The 22,572-nt window shown below is 43.8% G+C and overlaps 1 protein-coding gene across 4 annotated transcripts in view; it reads right to left on the bottom strand.

The window, feature by feature from the left end:
• Positions 1–2,884: 2,884 nt before the first annotated feature.
• CTXND1 (cortexin domain containing 1) overlaps positions 2,885–22,572 on the bottom strand; it is a 73,824-nt gene continuing 54,136 nt past the window's right edge. The window contains exons 2-3 of one of the 4 annotated variants that reach the window (XM_053595787.1): positions 7,192–7,513; positions 2,885–6,610 (exon numbers count right to left, since the gene is read on the bottom strand). In XM_053595787.1, coding sequence (XP_053451762.1) covers positions 6,373–6,552 — 180 coding nt within the window. In that variant the 5' untranslated portion in view covers positions 6,553–6,610; positions 7,192–7,513 and the 3' untranslated portion in view covers positions 2,885–6,372. Of the gene's footprint in view, positions 6,611–7,094; positions 7,514–22,572 lie in introns of all 4 variants that reach the window. The other 3 variants (XM_053595786.1, XM_053595785.1, XM_053595788.1) reach the window with 3 other exon arrangements.

The following is a 22,572-nucleotide window of genomic DNA, read 5'->3' as shown; positions in this document are numbered from 1 at the left end:
AATATTCCAAGGCAATTCAAATGCCTACCAGAGTGCATCCACAGCAGATGAGGCTCTCAATAATAATGTGGGTAAATGAACCAAACTGTCCACTCTTCTGTTTGCTCAAAGGCATCATGAACAAGTGGCTATAGTGGAAGGGACTGAGGCTACACGTGGGCTCAGTAACACAGATTGACCCTCAGTTGGCTCATCGGTTTCCAGCGCTTCTGGATATGTGGGCTGTCTGTGGATGGGGCCAAGGCTAAGCCTGTAATATGGCTCCATGGGTGTGTGGTGGGAGATAGGCCGGCTCCTGGGTGGCAGGTTAGTTACACTGGATCCCTTCATTACAGAGTGGAGCAGGACACACGTGCTCTTGATACAGAGCTGCCCTCCGTCCTCTCCACCACTCGTGGTGCTTTTGTTTTGTGTTGTTATGAAAGCACCCCACAGACCAGGCAATATAAAATAAACAGAAATGTTTTTGGCTCATGACGATGGAGGCTGGGAATCCCTAATGGAAGGGCTGGCCTATGGCAAAGGCATCCCCACATCATAACACGGTGGAAGGCATCATGAGAGAGAGAGAGAGAAAAGGGGCCAAACTTCGCCTTTCATAACCAGCCCACTCCTGAGATGACAGCACTGTCTGTTCACTCTGCCCCAATCACCTCTCATTGTTGCACTGGGAATCAAGTTTCCAAAACGTGAACTTTGGGGGGCACATTTAAATCACAGCATGTTCATCTCAGCAAATCTCACAAACATGACCTTTGCTCAAGGAACACATTTCCGAAGCAAGTGCAGCTGCAGGCTTATACCCATGAAACCCACTAGTTTACCACACTCCTCGTCACCCAGAAGCCCTTGGCATGGGCGAAAGGCTCAGTTATGGAGGCTGGCCTCCAGGGTAGTATTTACCGTAAACCACAGGCCAGTGCAGTATGCATGTGTGGTCTTCACCTTCACTGCAAGACCCTAGTCTGGGGACCAGGGTAAGAGGGACTCTTGTTTTGAGATTTTGTTTTCTTTTCTTTTTTTTTTTTTTTTTTTTTTTCTTTTTTAATTTGGCCGGGGCTGGGTTTGAACCCACCACCTCCGGTATATGGGACCGGCGCCCGTACCCGCTGAGCCACAGGCGCCGCCCTGAGATTTTGTTTTCTATCCTTGTGACTTCAGGTTTGGTGGATTTGGGAACCCCCGGTGACTGAGAAGAAGGGCACCCTCTAGCGAACACAGTTTACAGGTCGCTTAATTGGACACTAAGGTGGTCCTGTGCCATTTGGGGCTCGTCACATTGAACCAAGAGGCAGAGGAGGAGATGACTGCAATGTCAGTGTGGTTCACCCCAATATCCAAGGGACAATGGGGTTTCTGGTATACAATGAACCCTGCACCTCAATCCCCATTCTATAAATCTGGAGCAGGGACATTCACTTTTATTTTTAACAGAGATGACAAAGCATCTGTCCTTGGACAACAGTTTGTGGGGCACTGTCCTAGAGCCCGTTAGTTCCTTCTGAGCCCTCTGAAGTGCTCCAGACAAGACTTTCAGGTCTCTTCACATTCTTTAGGGATCTGTGGACACTGGCAGCTCAGTGAAGACAGTGCACCGAGCATTGGGAGCCTCTGTGAATGACGGTTTGTGTCATTCCACCAGCTGGGCAAATGGCTCATGCCTGCAGTTCTAGCACTCTGGGAGACCCAGGCAAGTGAATTGCCTGAGTTCAGGAGTTCGAGAACAGCCTAAGCAAGAGCGAGGCCCTGTCTCTACTAAAAACAGAAAAACTAGCCTGGCATTGTGGCAGGTACGAGCTACTTGGGAGGCTGAGGCTGAGGCTGAGGCAAAAGGATCGTTTGAACCCAGGATTTGGAAGTTGCTGTGGACTATGATGCCATGACATTCTACCAAGGGTGGCAAAATGAGAGTGTCTCAAAAAAAAAAAGAAAACAAAGAAAGAAAGAAAGAAAAGAATACTCCAGGAGCTAAAGGACTGCTAGAAGGGCGAGGGGATGGGTGGGGAAGAACAGGTTGAGGTTCCTTTCCCGGCCACCTGGCTGCTGTGCTCTAAGTGTTCCACTTACTTAGTGGTGGCTACAGGATGATTTAAGATCCAGGTGGGACTAGGACTAAACTGATGCCACCCCAGAAAATAGTGTCTGGTGAGACACTGTATTTCCCCTAAGGCTGGGGAGAAATTTCTCCCCCATCCACACAAGATGGTGGGGGGCATGCTAGCTACTCATCCTTTGCGGCCCACCCAGGGACCCCTGAACATCAGCTTTTCTTGTTTGGACCAATGGGAAACTCAGACAGGAGACCGCAGGGCAGGAGACCAGATGTCAAGGTAATTATTTCCCCACCTCTCTTCCTACTGGGCTGCAGTTTTGGATCTCTCCCTGGGCTCTGTGAATACCCTTCCTTTCGCATCCCTGCCAACACTGGGGATAATGGCTCCACCTTGTGGTCTGTCCCTGTTGTTCACCTTAACCTTGCTCAACCTCTGTAAATACTCTTTCATTAAACTCTCTCTAATCAATGCTTCATATGTACCATCCGTTTCCTGCTAGGACACTGACATATCCCAAAGAGAATCCTCCCAACAGGAGAGTCCTGACGGTGACCATCAAGGACACAGGGGCTGATGTGGATGAAGGTGTCTGTCCCTCTGGACAGGCAACCTGTCTTTGTGCTATGATTGGACAGAACACCTGGGCACGTGAATGTGGCCCCAGGAAGTCAGGGTGGGCACCTCTCAGCAGTAGGGCCTTAGGACACTGCAGGTGGTCACCCACCATGTACGCAGGACCAGTCCTCAGCAGTGAGACAGAGGGACATAACACCACACTAGTGGACACACCAGGCTTTAAATAAAACCAGCCCCTCTTGGATCAAGTTGGGCTCTGGGATTCTGAGATAGTTTTACAAGACAGGGAGACAGTGGGCTTTCAATTCAGTAAGAACATGTGGAGTGACTAATGGAAAAGATAAAATAGCCATGATGGAATTGTGCCTTTCTATTCATATCCGCCTTTCTGCAGGGTGACCACCACTCTTGATTTCTTGCTTCTGTGAACCCCACTCATGTCTGGGACTGCTGGCCTCTTCCAGATTGGATGTCCTTGCTTTGTCCACCACCACGATGTCTTCATGGTCCCCAACACCGCTGCCACATAGCAGACTGTGTACCAGACATTAGCGAGGGTTTCCAGTAACATGAAGGGATTGTACCGAGCACAGAACAGGCAACAGCTTAAAACTGGCCACTGGATGCCACTGTCTGGAACACCCACCAGCCCTGCTCTGCTGTGGGGATTTTCTCTGGGGCCATTTTCTTCTTAAGTCCTGGATTGAAGCCAACGATATAGGCCTTTCATTCTCTGAATGCTTTTCATTTCCTCTCTGCCAGCTTTCCAGCCTTCCACACTTTTATTCATTTTTTTTGCTGAATAGTTTAACTCTCTACCTACAACCCCAAATTTCATCTTGGCCACCCAGAAATGAGTGAAGGTGTTCTGATCACACAGGACCATTCCGCCATGCTCCAGCAGCACAATGCAAAAACCGAAGCCTGAAATCCCATTGTTTCCTTCCCCTTAATAGGATCAAATTCTTAGACAAGGCTCCCTCCCCGTGTCTCTTAGAAGGAGGGGCTGTTCTTGTCCTGTCCTGAGCAAGCCCCCATGGGTCATCTTATCCATTTCCATCTTTCTTTGTTCTACTCAGTACACAGATAATGGGAAAAACGAAGCAAATCCAAGTATTTAATCACAGGAGTCTATATAATTATGTGTGTACCAGATGTCATGTTTGGTAGCTATTAAAATGATACATGTGAGGACTGTAGCAGCAACAGTAAAGTGTGCTTGTGATGCGACGTTGGGAGAGAGTGTGCTCCAAAGTTGTAGAACTGATGGCATTTATGAAAAGAATGTCTCTTGCACAAGGACAATGATTAGAAGGGTCTATAGGGACACAAATGAAAACCACTGTTTTATTGGAGGCTTGATATTTATATTTTGCACCCTTTCTGAAATCTTATTATTTCCCCTTGTGTCAAAAAAAAAAAAAAAGGAGAGAGAGAGAGAGAAAGAAAGAGAGATAAGATAGTAAATATTAGCAAACCTAGGCTTGGAAAGGAACTAACTGGGACCCAGGCAGAGCTTCTGACTTTAACCAGCACCTAAAATGCCTGCGGGTCTTGCCAATGTGGCCTCCTGGGCTCCACTCCAGAGACCTGGAGTCTATAGGTCTGGAGCTGGACCAAGCCCTTCAGCCACAGTTGAGTAAGCACTGCCCTGGGGTACAGGGAGTCCTAATGTGCCTCCAGCAGAGGTAGCTAGGCCTCTCTGGGTTCCTGGGGTCTGTGATTAGCTGACTCGGTGCCAGTTCTGATTTATGCTGTACTGGGCTTTCTGTGGCTGTGCTGGGGTCTCTGAGGTATGCTTCACAGGTAAGGCTGCTACTGCGCCTGGGCAAAGCACAGGCTCTTTCCTGTGCGGACCCTGCTAGGCACCTGGCCCATGGCCTCTGTCAGCTGTCCCCTCTGCATCCTGATCCATGCCGGTGGGGGAGGGGAACTGGATACACCTAGGAGTGCTGCCTGGACAGCTATGGCCTTGACCACTTTTGGGGGTCAACTAGTGGTGAGAGTGCTTTGGAAATACATTTCCCAAGAAGCCTGGGATGGGTGGGGATCTAGGGCTGGGAGGCAGGTGATGGGATGAGAGCCCTGAGTGTCTTCACATCTGTAGGTCTCCCCAGAGTGGGAAGGCAGGCTGGGTCTATGCCGGCAGAGGCAGGGGAGCTCAGGCATCTAGTTTCATTTCATAATGACAGTGATGTCAGTTGGTGGACATCATGTCCGTAAAGGTCGGGTCCTAGAATGGGGAGGGGTTGTTGTATTCCTCTGACCAGTGTTCTGACTGGAGATCTGGCCTGTAGGAAGAGGCCCTTGAAGTTGAGGAAGGCCCAGGTTCAGGGCTCTGCAGGGAGGAGGGAAGAACTCAGAACCCCTGCTCCTCCCAGCATGGACCCCTGTGGTTTAAGAAAGAACACTATCTACCAGTGCTCTCTTGTTTCATTCTCACAACCACCTTGTGAGGTAGACATTATTCCCCCATTTTAAAGATGAGGAAATGGGAGCTCAGAGAGGCTAAGTGAGTTATTTAGCGTCACATAACGAGCAGGTATAGGAATTGGGACTTGTCATCAGGTTTGTTGGCTCTGATCAATGTTGATGCTGCAAGGTCACAGATGGGGAAGGAGGGAAGGAAGAAGGGAGGCTCCCAGCAGTCCTTACCAACAACTTATTCCTTCCCCACCAGAAATTTATGTTCAAAGCACTGCCTCTCCTGTCCTTTCATTCATGCAAGATACACGCAAAAAAAAAAAAAAGAAACTTAAAAGTGGCAAGGCTTTTCTTCTCTGTTATACAATGAGGGAACTGAGGCACAGAGAGGTGAAGTGATTTGCTCAATGTCACACAGCCTTTGAGTGGCCAAAGCATGGCTAGAATCCAGGTCTTCCTGTCCAATATTCATCTTGTGGACTGTGACCCTCACGAGGTTACTAGGTGAAATAATTTTGTGTGAGGAAAAGTGAGGAGATGATTATTAGACCATGACCTATCCACCTGATAAATTACTCTGTATCATTAAAAAAAGATGGCTATATAGAGTGATGAAACGGGGTGTATTAATGCTGTCATATGAACCCACACAGCATCGAGCATGAAGCATGAATTTGACTAAAAATCACATGTAGAAAAGGGTGGAAGAAAACATATGATAAAGGCCCTTCTGGGAGGTGGGATGTGAGTGTGATTTTCCCCCTTTCCTTCTATTTGTATTTCTCCAAATTTCTAAAATGCACATTTTATTTATAACAGGAAAAATATATCTCTCCATATTTTAGTTAAAAAAAAAACAAAAACTGTGTGGAAGTAGCCGGTGCATTGCGCCTGTCACCGCCCCTATCAGCCCTGGTCAGCCTCTCCCTTGCTAACCCGGGGGCACTCGGCTGGGAGGTGGGGACCTCTTCACTGGGCGGGCGTCTCCATGTGCTACTTTGCATTTTAAGGACTGTCTCCCCCAGAGGAGAATTCTTCTGTGCATCGTGGGGGCAAGGGATGTCTTGCTGGATTTAATTCCTAAAGGAGCACAGGGGCCAGGGAAGGTGAGCACCCCGTTTCCTTTTGGACCCCCAGTCCGGTCCCCTCCTCTTACCCCCAGGCCACCTCAGAGCACCTGGGCATTTCACTCTGTGATGGAGTAAGGGCTGGCAAGGCCAAGTGGACCTTCTCCACCCGCGAGGGCTGCACCCATTCCCCGCCGCTGCGGGCTTGTAGGCCCGTGGCCAGGGGACGCAGGGCCGGGTCCTGTGGCGCCTCAGTCATCCAGGTGCTGCTCCTCCCAGGTGGATGTAGGGATGGCGCTGTAAGGGTCCATAATGACCTTGGCACAGCGGATGATCATCACCACGAGGAAGAGGCAGAGGAAGACGAAGCAGGCCAAGGTTAGCCCTTTGTCCACGTCAACGAAGACAGGCTCGGGCGTGGGCTCCTCCATCTTGCCCTGGCTTCAGGCTCCTCCTCTGGCTCCCACGTGGCTGGTACCATCTTCCACCCTAGGCAGTGGGGACGGGAAGGTGTGGCCACTTGGCTGGGGGAGGCGAAAGGCGCCCACCCCCACCCCCCAACGCCCCCAGCACGAAACTGCTGCTCAGGCCACCATCCCACAGGGCGGTATGGAGGAGACGGTGGTGCCTGTACTCTCCCAGGGGCCCTAAACTTGTAGGTAACTGGTGTAGGCAACCAAGTCCCAGCCCTGCCACTGCCTTGCCATGCAGGTCTGGGCAACTCTCACCCTGCTGGTGAGGCCTAACCTGATACAGCACTCATTCATTTGGGGGTGATTTACTGATTTCTCTGGGTCCTAATTTCCTCCCTGCTGAGGACAGGTGCCAACACCTGCTTCACAGGGGTGTGAGGCCCTGGAAGGTGAGCTCTGGGCAGCAGGCCAGGAGGGGCCCTCAGCTCTCTGCAGGCACAGCTGCCAAGGAGAGCTTTAGGATGAGGGCTGCTCTGCCCCTCCCCACACATAGCTGTCACCTCTGCGTTTGCAGAGCTCCTGAGCTGTGCACTGTGCTTTTCGCATCAACTGGCCCATGATATAAATGTGGAAACAGGCACAGAGCAGGGAAATTACTTATCCAAGGTCACACATCCCAAATTCTAGGTCTCTGCAAAATTCTCTCTCCCTTGGTGGAAGGGCAGAGTGGGCTCCATCCTCTGCTCCCTCTGGAACTTCGGGAAGACATCAACGCAGACTTTGGAATATCTGGAACCACAGGCAGCCATCCTTTCCCTGTCTTACACCTTGTCTCTGTTCTCCTTGCTCCTGGGGACAACTGACCTGCTATTTGGTGTGGTCACTACATCATAAGGACCTGGCCATTGTAGAGGGAGGGGAGCCGTTGAGAACAGGCCTTTCACTCAGAGAGCAGGCACAGGTGAGGCACTGGAGGGTGCTAGAACAGAAAGGAACAGAAGAAAAGTTATTCCCTGAGACACTCATCCTCAGGGTGATCTGTGCTGGCAGGAAGGACTGGCCTGGACAGCCCCTCCCTGGGCTTGAAGGTAGGAACTGCCACAATGTTGACTGAGGCCATTTTTCTTTCTTTGTCTTTTTAAAAAGTATCACTTTTTAAAAAATGTGGCCAGGGGAGGAGACAAGATGGCTGACTGAAGCCAGCTTTCCACAGAGGCTCCCGTCCAGTAGGAGAATTAAAGGACAGAAATTCAGCAAGTAACCTGGTGGATTTGAGCTGCACTAAGAGAGAAGGTTGAAGAACGCATGTCAACCCCGCTGAGGCAAGCTGCGACACAAGGACACAAACAAAAGGTACAAAATCCATCACCAAGCGGACGAGAGCCCCCTCTCCCATGAGAATGGCTCAGAGTGCCCCACAAACAACTGGGCAGAGTTCAAAGGTCCTCCCACTACACTCCACGGGAGAGACCCTCTAAAAACTGGACCTACCTCCCCTACTAGGGTGCCACGGCGTTCTCCTGCCAGGCATAAAACTATATAAACTGTATATAGTCTCTACCTGGAATTTTGAGCTCCCAGTGCTCCCCTTCACTCACACTGAGGTCTGGAGGCCAGTCCCGGTCAGCGGAGAGGGGACCGCACTGGAGTGGCAGTTCCCTGAGGCACAGTACGACAGCCGTCTTTTGGTGACAATACGGCCAGGCATAAAACTGTAAAGCTGTGTGTGTTTTCTGCCTGCAACCCCAGGCTCCCAGCGCTCCCTGCGCTCCCCTCTGCTCTCGCTCCAAGGTCTGGAGGCCTGTGCCCCAGGGGTCCAGACTCTTGGGCGATTGCTCGAGGGGTGTAGACAGTGTTGGGCTGCAGCCGGTGGGTGCAGACTCTGGGGTACGGGAGCGGAGAGAGGACGGTTGGCCGGAAGGGAGCTACACCAGAGCAGTGGTTGCCTGAGCCATAAAACAGCAGCCCTCTTTTGCTAGCAATACGGCTCACTACCGAATATTCTGAAGCCACACCCCCGTCTCCCTGGGCAACCAGAAACTCTGAGTATAGGATTTGCCTGAGGCAACTCCAACTTGCAAACCAGGGAAACTCCCAGGGCGGGGCTGACCCAGAGGTCCACTTTACTAAACCTAAGACACACCTGGCCCTCAGGGGATCGTCAGCCTATAGACAATACAAGAGCAAAGACAAGCTGATTTGGAACTCAATTCAGCTTCTCTTCTGCAGGGGAACCGCAGAGTTGTTCTGTTCTGTCAGTAACATTAATCAGGGGCGAGACTGGACTTGAGTGAAAACCCCCCAACCTTCATCAAGTGCCCGAGGTTGTCAGGCCTCACCTCCTCTTGCTAGAGAGAGGCAGAGCGCAGCGGCCTGGCAGACTTCCTTGTGATTCAGGCAGGTGCAAACTCCTGGAGTACCGATTCACTACAGGCAACTGGGTCAGCCAACTGCAGGGCTATCAGTGACTGGGTGTGACAGTGGTGCAAGGTGGGGAAGGAGGCAGCAACCTTCCCAGACTGATGTGTTGGCTGGGTGGCTCCTTCTGACTCCACGCAGCACTGGAGCAAGCCACACCAGAGTAGTCACCAGACCCCTGTGATCCAGTTCCCAGAGACCTCTTAAACTCTCTCACCCGAGATGGGTGCAGACTGAGACAATTGATTTGGACTTTTTGAACTGAACCAATCGCCTGAGGACAAATCAGGCCGTGCCCTGGGTGCACAGTGGTAGGAAGGTTTGATTTTTCTTTTCCAATTGTTTGCCGGTGGGGGGTGGGGTGACTCAATTGCTGATATTTCTCCACAGCTGAGACTTCAGTCCAGAGTATCTGTTTCACTAGGGTGGAACAGAAACCAGCTGAAAACAAGACAGAACCACTTAGCCCCACCACACCAGACAGGGCCCCAGTTTCTCAGGCCACAACACTGTACGGGCCCTCAACAAAGCCCCAGGGGAAAAAAATCAAAGGGAGTAAAACAACCATGGGGTGGAATCAGTGGAAAAACTCTGGTAACATGAAAAACCAGAATAGATCAACACCCTCCCCTAGGAAAGGTATAGCAGATGTAATTGAAGATCCCATTCATAAACAACTGGCTGAGATGTCAGAAATCGAATTCAGAATTGCAGACAAGATTAACAAAGTGGAATTAGGAATTTGAGGAGAAATTCAAAAGTCATCTCAAAAATTTAACGAATTTAAAGACAAAACCACCAAAGACTTAGACATACTGAAGCAAGAATTTTCAGCCCTCAAAGATATGAAAAATACAGTAGAATCCCTCAGCAACAGAATGGAGCAAGCAGAAGAAAGGATTTCTGACATCGAAGATAAAGCCTTTGAATGCTCCCAAACTCTCAAAGAGGAAGAGAAATGGAGAGCAAAAATGGATCATTCTCTCAGAGAGCTCTGGGATAATTCGAAGAAGGCAAATATCCAAATCATTGGACTTCCAGAAACAGATGAAGTGGCCTCGCTGGGCACAGAGGCCCTTCTGCATGAAATTATGAAAGAGAATTTTCCAGACATGCCTAGAGATTCTGAAATTCAGATAGTGAACAGCTTCAGAACCCCAGCATGACTCAACCCCAATAAGACATCCCCTAGGCATATCATAATTCATTATGATATTCATATCATATGATATTCATTCATATCATTAAACTTCACTAATGTTAATATAAAGGAGAAAATCCTCAAAGCTGCCAGGAGAAAGAAAACCATTACCTTCAAAGAGATGAATATTAGAATGACTGCAGATCTCTCTGCTGACACTTTTCAAGCCGGAAGAGCGTGGTCATCGACTTTTAATCTCCCAAAGCAAAATAACTTTCAACCCCAGATCTTGTATCCAGCTAAACTGAGTTTCATTTATGATGGAGAAATTAAATACTTTAATGACATTCATATGTTGAATAAATTTGCCATAACCAAACCAGCTCTTCAGGATATTCTCAGACCTATCCTTCATAATGACCAACCCAATCTTATACCACAAAAGTAAACTCAATCAGAAACTTCGGATCAAACTCCAACTTCCACACTGGCGAAAGGATTAAAAATGGCCACTGGACTTTTGAAAAACTCGATACCCAAAACTTCACCAGACTTATCAATATTCTCCATTAATATGAATGGCTTAAACTGTCCTCTAAAGAGGCATAGGTTAGCTGAGTGGATACAAAAACTCAGGCCAGATATTCGTTGCATACAAGAGTCACATCTTAACTTAAAAGACAAATACAGACTCAGGGTGAAAGGATGGTCATCCATATTTCAGGCAAATGGTAATCAGAAAAAAGCAGGTGTTGCTATTTTATTTGCAGATACAATAGGCTTTAAACCAACAAAAGGAAGGAAGGACAAGAATGGTCACTTCATATTTGTTAAAGGTAATACTCAATATGATGAGATCTCAATTATTAATATATATGCACCCAACCAGAATGCACCTCAAATTATAAGAGAAACTCTAACAGACATGAGCAACTTGATTTCCTCCAGCTCCATAATAGTTGGAGATTTCAACACTCCTTTGGCAGTGTTGGATCTATCCTCCAACAAGAAGCTGAGCAAAGAAATCTTAGATTTAAACCTAACCATCCAACATTTGGATTTAGCAGACATCTACAGAACATTTCATCCCAACAAAACTGAATACACGTACTTCTCATCAGCCCATGGAACTTACTCCAAAATCGATCACATCTTAGGTCACAAGTCTAACCTCAGTAAATTTAAAGGAATAGAAATTATTCCATGCATCTTCTCGGACTGCCATGGAATAAAACTTGAGCTGAGTAACAACAGGAATCTGCATACTCATACAAAAACATGGAAGTTAAATAACCTTATGCTGAATGATAGCTGGGTCAGAGATGAGATTAAGAAAGAAATTGCCAACTTTTGGGAACAAAATAACAATGAAGACACGAACTATCAGAACCTCTGGGATACTGCAAAGGCAGTTCTAAGAGGGAAAGTTATAGCACTGCAAGCCTTCCTCAAGAGAACAGAAAGAGAGGAAGTTAACAACTTAATGGGACATCTCAAGCAACTGGAAAAGGATGAACATTCCAACCCTAAACCCAGTAGAAGAAAAGAAATAACCAAAATTAGAGCAGTATTAAATGAAATTGAAAACAAAAGAATAATACAACAGATCAATAAATCAAAAAACTGGTTTTTCAAAAAGGTCAATAAAATAGATAAACCTTTGGCCAACCTAATCAGGAAAAAAAGAGTAAAATCTCTAATCTCATCAATCAGAAACAACAAAGATGAAATAACAACAGACTCCTCAGAAATCAAAAAAATCCTTAATGAATATTACAAGAAACTTTATTCTCAGAAATATGAAAATCTGAAGGAAATTGACCGATACTTGGAAGCACGTCATCTTCCAAGACTCAGCCAGAATCAAGTGGAAATGTTGAACAGGCCCATATCAAGTTCGGAAATAGCGTCAACCATACAAAACCTCCCTAAAAAGAAAAGCTTGGGACCAGATGGTTTCACGTCAGAATTCTACCAAACCTTTAAAGAGGAATTAGTACCTATATTACTCAACCTGTTCCAAAAGGTATAAAAAGAAGGAAGACTACCTAACACGTTCTATGAAGCAAACATCACCCTGATCCCCAAACCGGGAAAAGACCCAATAAGAAAAGAAAATTATAGACCGATATCACTAATGAATATAGATGCAAAAATATTCAACAAGATCCTAACAAACAGAATCCAGCAACACATCAAACAAATTATACATCATGACCAAGTTGGTTTTGTCCAAGGGTCTCAAGGCTGGTTCAATATACGTAAAATCTATAAATGTAATCCATCACATAAACAAATTAAAAAACAAAGACCATATGATTCTCTCAATTGATGCAGAAAAAGCTTTTGATAATATCCAGCATCCCTTCATGATCAGAACACTTAAGAAAATCAGTATAGAAGGGACATTTCTTAAACTGATAGAGGCCATCTACAGCAAACCCACAGCCAATATCATATTGAATGGAGTTAAATTGAAATCATTTCCACTCAGATCAGGAACCAGACAAGGCTGCCCATTGTCTCCATTGCTTTTTAACATTGTAATGGAAGTTTTAGCCACTGCAATTAGGGAAGAAAAGGTGATCAAGGGTATACATATAGGGTCAGAAGAGATCAAACTTTTGCTCTTCGCAGATGATATGATAGTATATCTGGAAAACACTAGGGACTCCACTACAAAACTCTTAGAAGTGATCAAGGAATACAGCAGCGTCTCCGGTTACAAAATCAATATTCATAAATCGGTAGACTTTATATATACCAATAATAGTCAAGTTGAAAAAACAGTTAAGGACTCTATCCCATTCGCAGTAGTGCCAAAGAAGATGAAATATTTGGGAATTTCTCTAACAAAGGATGTGAAAGATCTCTATAAAGAGAACTATGAAACTCTAAGAAAAGAAATAGCTGAAAATATTAACAAATAGAAAAACATACCATGCTCATGGCTAGGAAGAATCAACATTGTTAAAATGTCCATACTACCCAAAGCAATATATAATTTCAATGCAATCCCTATTAAAGCTCCACTGTCATACTTTAAAGATCTTGAAAAAACAGTATTTCGTTTTATATGGAATCAAAAAACAACCTCAAATAGCCAAGACATTACTCAGAAATAAAAACAAAGCAGGAGGAATTACACCACCAGACCTCAGCCTAGTATAGTGATCGATAGTGATCAAAACAGCATGGTATTGGCACAAAAACAGAGAAGTAGATGTCTGGAACAGAGTAGAGAACCAAGAGATGAATCCAGCTACTTACCGTTATTTAATCTTTGACAAGCCAATTAAAAACATTCAGTGGGGAAAAGATTCCCTATTTAACAAATGGTGCTGGGTGAACTGGCTGGCAACCTGCAGAAGACTGAAATTGGACCCACACCTTTCACTATTAACTAAGATAGACTCTCACTGGATCAAAGATTTAAACTTAAGACATGAAACTATAAAAATACTAGAGGAGAGTGCAGGGAAAACCCTTGAAGAAATCGGTCTGGGCGAGTATTTTATGAGGAGGACCCCCTGGGCAATTAAAGCAGCTTCAAAAATACACTACTAGGACTTGATCAAACTAAAAGGCTTCTGCACAGCCAAGAACACAGTAAGTAAAGCAAGCAAACAGCCCTCAGAATGGGAGAAGATATTTGCAGGTTATGTCTCCGACAAAGGTTTAATAACCAGAATCCACAGAGAACTCAAACGCATTAGCAAGAATAGAACAAGGGATCCCATCACAGGCTGGGCAAAGGATTTGAAGAGAAACTTCTCTGAAGAAGACAGGCTCGTGGCTTTCAGACATATGAAAAAAATGCTCATCATCTTTAATCATCAGAGAAATGCAAATCAAAACTACTTTGAGATACTATCTAACTCCAGTGAGACTAGCCTATATCACAAAATCCCAAGACCAGAGATGTTAGCGCGGATGTGGAGAAAAAGGAACAGTTTTGCACTGCTGGTGGGAATACAAATTAATACTTTCCTTTTGGAAAGAGATATGGAGAACACCTAAAAATAGATCTGCCATGCAATCCTATAATCCCTCTACTGGGCATATACCCAGAAGATCAAAAATCACATCATAACAAAGATATTTGTACCAGAATCTTTATTGCAGCCCAATTCATAATTGCTAAGTCATGGAATAAGCCCAAGTGCCCATTGATCCATGAATGGATTAATAAATTGTGGTATATGTACACCATGGAATATTATGCAGCCTTAAAGAAAGATGGAGACTTTACCTCTTTCATGTTTGTATGGATGGAGTTGGAACATATTCTTCTTAGTAAAGTATCTCAAGAATGGAAGAAAAAGTACCCAATGTACTCAGCCCTACTGTGAAACTAATTTAGGGTTTTCACATGAAAGCTATAACCCAGTTACAACCTAAGAATAGGGGGAAGGGGGAAAGGGAGGGGAGGGAGGGGGGAGGTGGGTAGAGGGAAGGGGACTGGTGGGATTACACCAGCGGTGCATCTTACAAGGGTATATGTGAAACTTGGTAAACGGTCTGTGAAGCTGGTGAATGATGCCCCATGATTATATCAATGTACACAGCTATGATTTAATAATAAAAAAATAAAATAAAAATAAAATAAAAAATGTGACCAAATAAATATAGTATAAAATTTACCATTTTAACAGTTTTTAAGTATATGGTATTTAAGTGTAATGTCTGTGGCATTATGTACATTCACATCGTGGTGCCATCACCACCAGCATCCACCCCCAGGATTCTTTTCATCTTACAAAACTGAAATTCCATACCTAGTAACTCCCCATTCCTCTCCCGCACCCCAGCCCCTGGCAACCATCATTCAACTTTCTGTCTCCATGACCTTGACCACTTTATATACATTATAAAAGTAGAATCATACAGTATTTGTCTTTCTGTGACTGGCTTATTTTATTTAGCATGAACTCTTCCAGGTTTATCCATGTTGTAACATGTTTCAACTTTTCTTCCTCTTCAAGGGTGAATATTTCACTGTATGGATAGACCACATTTTGTTTATCCATTCAGCCTTCAATGGTCACTTGGGATGTTTCCTGTAGTCCCAGCTACTTGGGAGGCTGAAGCAAGAGAATCGTGTAAGCCCAAGAGTTTGAGTTTGCTGTGAGCTGTGAAGCCACAGCACTCTACCAACAGTGACGCAGTGAGACTCTGTCTCAAAAACAAAACAAAATTAAACAAATTTTCCATTGGGTGCTTCAAAATAATTCCCATCTTGCCAGTGAAAATTTTCACCTTGTTGAAATATAGTAATCACAATTTAAGTCCACATTTGATAACTCCAATATCTGGGCCATTTGTGGTCCAGTTTCTGTTGTGTTTTTTTTGTTCAACTTCTTATATACCTGATAACAATTTCAGTGGAGGGAGCAAGATGGCAGCCGAGTAACAGCTTCCTTGCATCTGGGCACCGTGAGTCTGGGGAGATAGGACTCCAGGCATCTCTGGCTGGTGGGAACTGCCTATCATCACTCCTATGAAGATACAGGGAGTCAGCAAGAGACTTCTGGACCCCAAGAGGAGGACTAAAACAGTGGAAAACCGGCAAGTGGTCGTGTGTGTTCAATCCGTCTAAACCCGCCCACAACTGTAAGTTCAGTAGCAGCGAGACTGCAAACCAGAAAGGCCTTACCTGTGAACTGTTTTGATGTCCTTGGACTTGGCACTGAGTTGAACTGCCTTGGGGAAGGCCTGAGCGGGAGTGTGGAGAACTTTGGCCGTTGTCTAGGGCCCCAGTCTGAGCCACTGAGCCAGACGGAGCTAATAGTGTTTGGCGGTGGGTCACACGGATCCATTGTCAGTGATCTGCCCCGGCAAGCTCCGCCCTCAGGGTCGCAGAGCTAGAAACGGGTGGGAGCTGGTAACCCAGCAACCAAGTAGCCTAAGGGTGGGGTCTGAGCCACCTTGCAGCCCTAACCCTCAGGGGCAGAGTGAGACCGGTTTTGGCACACTGGGTAAGTGGATAGCCACTTCAGCAGCGATTCCAGCGAGAAAGCTGGGAAAGCTTCTGCTCAGCAAGTTTACAAGTTCAAAGTGCCTTTTAAGTAGGCTGAAGAGAGATTTAGGGTGTCTACCTGCTGGGGTTTGAGAAATCAGCAGCCTCCAGTCGTATCAGAACTGTGACTAACATCTCATACCCCAGAAGACCACGTGTTGCCCAGACAATATTCAATAACATATACAAACTGCTTTGTTTTTGGTTGTGTATTTTTTTCTATTTTTTTTTGTTTGGTTGTTTTTTTTGTTTGTTTATTTTGACGTTGCTGATGTTCTTTTGTTTTTTCAATTTCAATCTTTTCCACACAGATCCCTTTTTCTTTCTCAATTTTCCTAGTTTAATTATAATTTCCCATTGCTGCCTTTTTTAATAACTTCAACTTCATTTTTGCTAGTGTTTCTACCGATATAATTTGGTTTTTCACCCAATTTTATCCCCGTAAAGTTTTCTGTTTGCTTCTTTTGGTTTGATTTATAGCATTTTTGTCTTTCCTCTCTACTTGGTGGAGGTGGGGTACTGTGTCTGATCAGGTTAGCAAAGAGCTGCTGACCTCAAGGGAACCACGCAACTGGGCACCCCCAGAAGGTGGGGTTTTTAAAGGTTGTGTCAAAGTGCCCTACTGTACACCTATATTGCCCTGTCTCCCTCTTTCTGTGCCTCTCTTCTTTTTGTCAATATTCCTTATACCCACCCCCTCTCCTTTCTCTATCTTTCTTTTTTTCTTATCACTCGGTCCTCCTTTCTTTCATCCCCTTTTTTTTCTCTTCAACCTTCTCACCCTTCTGGTCCTGTAACCCTTAGTCCACAGGCACAAGAACTTAAAGAGCAAGAGGAAGTGAAAGGAAAATTAGGGCAAGGAAACAGATAAAAGAAATCACTCATGAGGAAGAATCAGCAGAAAACTCCAGGCAACATGAAGAACCAGTCTAGAACAACCCCACCAAGGGACCATGAGGTAGCTACTGCAGATGATTTCACCAGTATAGAAGTGTTAGGAATGACAGAAAGGGAATTTAGAATACACATGTTGAAAACAATGAAAGAAATGATGGAAACAATGAAGGAAATTGCTAATAAAGTGGAAAATAACCAAAAGGAAATCCAAAAACAGAATCAAATAAGAGATGAACGATATGAAGAATACAAAAGGATATAGCAGACCTGAAGGAACTGAAACAGTCAATTAGGGAACTTAAAGATACAATGGAAAGTATCAGCAACAGGTTAGACCATGCAGAAGAAAGAATTTCAGAGGTAGAAGACAAAGTTCTTGAGATAACTCAGACAGTAAAAGAGGCAGAAAAGAAGAGAGAGAAAGCAGAACGTTCACTGTCAGAATTATGGGACTTTATGAAGCGTTCCAACATACGAGTTATAGGAATTCCAGAAGGAGAAGAAGAATGCCCCAGAGGAATGGAAGCCATACTAGAGAATATTATAAAAGAAAATTTCCCAAACATCACCAAAGAGTCTGACACACTGCTTTCACAGGGATATCGGACCCCAGGTCGCCTCAACTCTAACCGAGCTTCTCCAAGACACATTATGATGAACCTGTCCAAAGTCAAGACAAAAGAAAAGATTCTGCAAGCTGCCAGGAGTAAGCGCCAGTTGACCTACAGGGGCAAATCCATCAGAGTTACCGCAGACTTCTCTAATGAAACTTTCCAAGCAAGAAGACAATGGTCATCTACCTTTAATCTACTTAAACAGAACAATTTTCAGCCCAGAATTCTGTACCCTGCTAAGCTAAGCTTCAAAATTGACGGAGAAATCAAATCATTTACGGATATACAAACATTGAGGAAATTGGCCACAACAAGACCAGCTCTACAGGAAATAATTCAACCTGTTCTGCACACTGACCACCACAATGGATCAGCAGCAAAGTAAGAACTCAGAAATCAAAGGACAGAACCTAACCTCCATACTGATGCAAAAGATAAAACTAAGCAATGGACTCTCACCAAATAAGACGAATAGAATACTACCACACTTATCAATTATCTCAATAAATGTTAATGGCTTGAATTCCCCACTGAAGAGACATAGATTGGCTGACTGGATTAAAAAACACAAGCCATCCATTTGCTGTCTGCAAGAAACACACCTGGCTTCAAAAGACAAATTCAAGCTCCGAGTCAAGGGTTGGAAGACAATTTTTCAGGCAAATGGAATTCAGAAGAAAAGAGGAGTCGCAATCTTATTTTCAGATACATGTGGATTTAAAGCAACTAAAGTCAAAAAAGACAAAGATGGTCACTTTATATTGGTCAAGGGAAAACTACAACAAGAAGACATTTCAATTCTAAATATTTATGCACCCAATTTAAATGCTCCCAGATTCTTGAAGCAGACCTTACTCAGTCTGAGCAATATGATATCTGATAATACCATCATAACAGGGGACTTTAACACACCTCTTACAGAGCTGGACAGATCCTCTAAACAGAAATTAAACAAAGATGTAAGAGATTTAAATGAGACCCTAGAACAACTATGCTTGATAGACGCATATAGAACACTCCACCCCAAAGATAAAGAATATACATTCTTCTCATCACCCCATGGAACATTCTCAAACATTGATCATATCCTGGGACACAAAACAAATATCAACAGAATCAAAAGAATTGAAATTTTACCTTGTATCTTTTCAGACCATAAGGCACTAAAGGTGGAACTCAACTCTAACAAAAATGCTCAAGCCCACCCAAAGGCACGGAAATTAAACAATCTTCTGTTGAATAACAGATGGGTGAAGGAAGAAATAAAACAGGAAATCATTAACTTCCTTGAGCATAACAACAATGAAGACATAAGGTACCAAAACCTGTGGGATACTGCAAAAGCAGTTTTGAGAGGAAAATTCATCGCTTTAGATGCCTACATTCGAAAAACAGAAAGAGAGCACATCAACAATCTCACAAGAGATCTTATGGAATTGAAAAAGAAGAACAATCTAAGCCTAAACTCAGTAGAAGAAAAGAAATATCCAAAATCAAATCAGAGATCAATGAAATTGAAAACAAAAGAATCATTCAGAAAATTAATGAAACAAGGAGTTGGTTTTTTGAAAAAATAAATAAAATAGATAAACCATTGGCCAGACTAACTAGAAATAGAAAAGTAAAATCTCTAATAACCTCAATCAGAAATGATAAAGGGGAAATAACAACTGATCCCACAGAGATACAAGAGATCATCTCTGAATACTACCACAAACTCTATGCCCAGAAATTTGACAATGTGAAGGAAATGGATAAATATTTGGAATCACACCCTCTCCCTAGACTTAGCCAGGATGAAATAGACCTCCTGAACAGACCAATTTCAAGCACTGAGATCAAAGAAACAATAAAAAAGCTTCCAACTAAAAAATGCCCAGGTCCAGATGGCTTCACTCCAGAATTCTATCAAACCTTCAAGGAAGAGCTTATTCCTGTACTGCAGAAATTATTCCAAAAAACTGAGGAAGAAGGAATCTTCCCCAACACATTCTATGAAGCAAGCATCACCCTGATACCAAAACCAGGAAAAGACCCAAACAAAAAGGAGAATTTCAGACCAATCTCACTCATGAATATAGATGGAAAAATTCTCAACAAAATCCTAGCCAATAGATTACAGCTTATCATCAAAAAAGTCATTCATCATGATCAAGTAGGCTTCATCCCAGGGATGCAAGGCTGGTTTAACATACGGAAGTCCATAAACGTTATCCACCATATCAACAGAGGCAAAAATAAAGATCATATGATCCTCTCAATAGATGCAGAAAAAGCATTTGATAAAATCCAGCATCCTTTTCTAATTAGAACACTGAAGAGTATAGGCATAGGTGGCACATTTCTAAAACTGATTGAAGCTATCTATGACAAACCCACAGCCAATATTTTACTGAATGGAGTAAAACTGAAAGCTTTTCCTCTTAGAACTGGAACCAGACAAGGTTGTCGTCTGTCACCTTTACTATTCACCATAGTGCTGGAAGTTGTAGCCAATACAATTAGGCAAGACAAGGAAATAAAGGGAATCCAAATGGGAGCAGAGGAGGTCAAACTCTCCCTCTTTGCTGATGACATGATCTTATACTTAGAGAACCCCAAAGACTCAACCACAAGACTCCTAGATGTCATCAAAAAATACAGTAATATTTCAGGATATAAAATCAATGTCCACAAGTCAGTAGCCTTTGTATACACCAATAACAGTCAAGATGAGAAACTAATTAAGGACACAACTCCCTTCACCATAGTTTCAAAGAAAATGAAATACCTAGGAATATACCTAACGAAGGAGGTGAAGGACCTCTATAAAGAAAACTATGAAATCCTAAGAAAGGAAATAGCAGAGGATATTAACAAATGGAAGAACATACCATGCTCATGGATGGGAAGAATCAACATTGTTAAAATGTCTATACTTCCCAAAGCTATCTACCTATTCAATGCCATTCCTATCAAAGTACTTACATCGTACTTTCAAGATTTGGAAAAAATGATTCTGTGTTTTGTATGGAACCGGAAAAAAACCCGTATAGCTAAGGCAGTTCTTAGTAACAAAAATAAAGCTGGGGGCATCAGCATACCAGATTTTAGTCTGTACTACAAAGCCATAGTGCTCAAGACAGCATGGTACTGGCACAAAAACAGAGACATAGACACTTGGAATCGAACTGAACACCAAGAAATGAAACTAACATCTTACAACCACCTAATCTTTGATAAACCAAACAAGAACTTACCTTGGGGGAAAGACTCCCTATTCAATAAATGGTGTTGGGAGAACTGGATGTCTACATGTAAAAGACTGAAACTGGACCCACACCTTTCCCCACTCACAAAAATTGATTCAGGATGGATAAAGGACTTAAATTTAAGGCATGAAACAATAAAAATCCTCAAAGAAAGCATAAGAAAAACACTGGAAGATACTGGCCTGGGGGAAGACTTCATGAAGAAGACTGCCATGGCAATTGCAACAACAACAAAAATAAACAAATGGGACTTCATTAAACTGAAAAGCTTCTGTACAGCTAAGGACACAATAACCAAAGCAAAGAGACAACCTACACAATGGGAAAGGATATTTGCATATTTTCAATCAGACAAAAGCTTGATAACCAGGATCTATAGAGAACTCAAATTAATCCACATGAAAAAAGCCAACAATCCCTTATATCAATGGGCAAGAGACATGAATAGAACTTTCTCTAAAGATGACAGACGAATGGCTAACAAACACATGAAAAAATGTTCATCATCTCTATATATTAGAGAAATGCAAATCAAAACAACCCTGAGATATCATCTAACCCCAGTGAGAATGGCCCACATCACAAAATCTCAAAACTGCAGATGCTGGTGTGGATGTGGAGAGAAGGGAACACTTTTACACTGCTGGTGGGACTGCAAACTAGTACAACCTTTCTGGAAGGAAGTATGGAGAAACCTCAAAGCACTCAACCTAGACCTCCCATTCGATCCTGCAATCCCATTACTGGGCATCTACCCAGAAGGAAAGAAATCCTTTTATCATAAGGACACTTGTACTAGACTGTTTATTGCAGCTCAATTTACCATTGCCAAAATGTGGAAACAGCCTAAATGCCCACCAACCCAGGAATGGATTAACAAGCTGTGGTATATGTATACCATGGAATACTATTCAGCTATTAAAAAAAATGGAGACTTTACATCCTTCGTATTAACCTGGATGGAAGTGGAAGACATTATTCTTAGTAAAGCATCACAAAAATGGAGAAGCATGAATCCTATGTACTCAATCTTGATATGAGGACAATTAATGACAATTAAGTTTATGGGGGGGGAAGCAGAAAGAGGGATGGAGGGAGGAGGGTGGGGCCTTAGTGTGTGTCACACTTTATGGGGGCAAGACATGATTGCAAGAGGGACTTTACCTAACAATTGCAATCAGTGTAACTGGCTTATTGTACCCTCAATGAATCTCCAACAATAAAAACAAAAAAAAAACAAAAAAAACCCAAAAAACAATTTCAGTGGAACACTGAGCATTGAGGTGAAACACTGTAGTGGCTGTGGTGACATTATCCTCCTGCAGAGGGGTTTACCATTTGCTCTGGGAAGCGGCCAGAGTGTAGGAAGATCACCACAGTTCACTAGATCACGTAGTTCAAGGTAGGGGTTATGTCTTATGAACAAGGGTACCGTCTACCTCTGGTTTGACAATACTTCTAGAGTGTTCTCCAGGGTTTTGAGTTGAGAACCTGAGATGTTTATTTGGGCTGTTCCTTCTTGGCATGTCTTAAATTCTAGTTTTTTTTTTTCTTAGTTCCTTAAGCCTACTCAAAGACAGTGTTGGGGAAACTAATCTGGATTATTCAGTAACCAATGGACTGCAAAAGCACAAAACTTGAGAACATGGACCACTTGCTAATAGTCACTCCCGACTATGTGGCCAGGCCCGAGGATGA

The sequence above is a fragment of the Nycticebus coucang genome, chromosome 6, assembly GCF_027406575.1.
Source record: "Nycticebus coucang isolate mNycCou1 chromosome 6, mNycCou1.pri, whole genome shotgun sequence".
NCBI lineage: Eukaryota > Metazoa > Chordata > Mammalia > Primates > Lorisidae > Nycticebus > Nycticebus coucang.
Note: the sequence above shows the minus strand (reverse complement) of the source record. Positions and strands in the feature narration are given on the sequence as shown.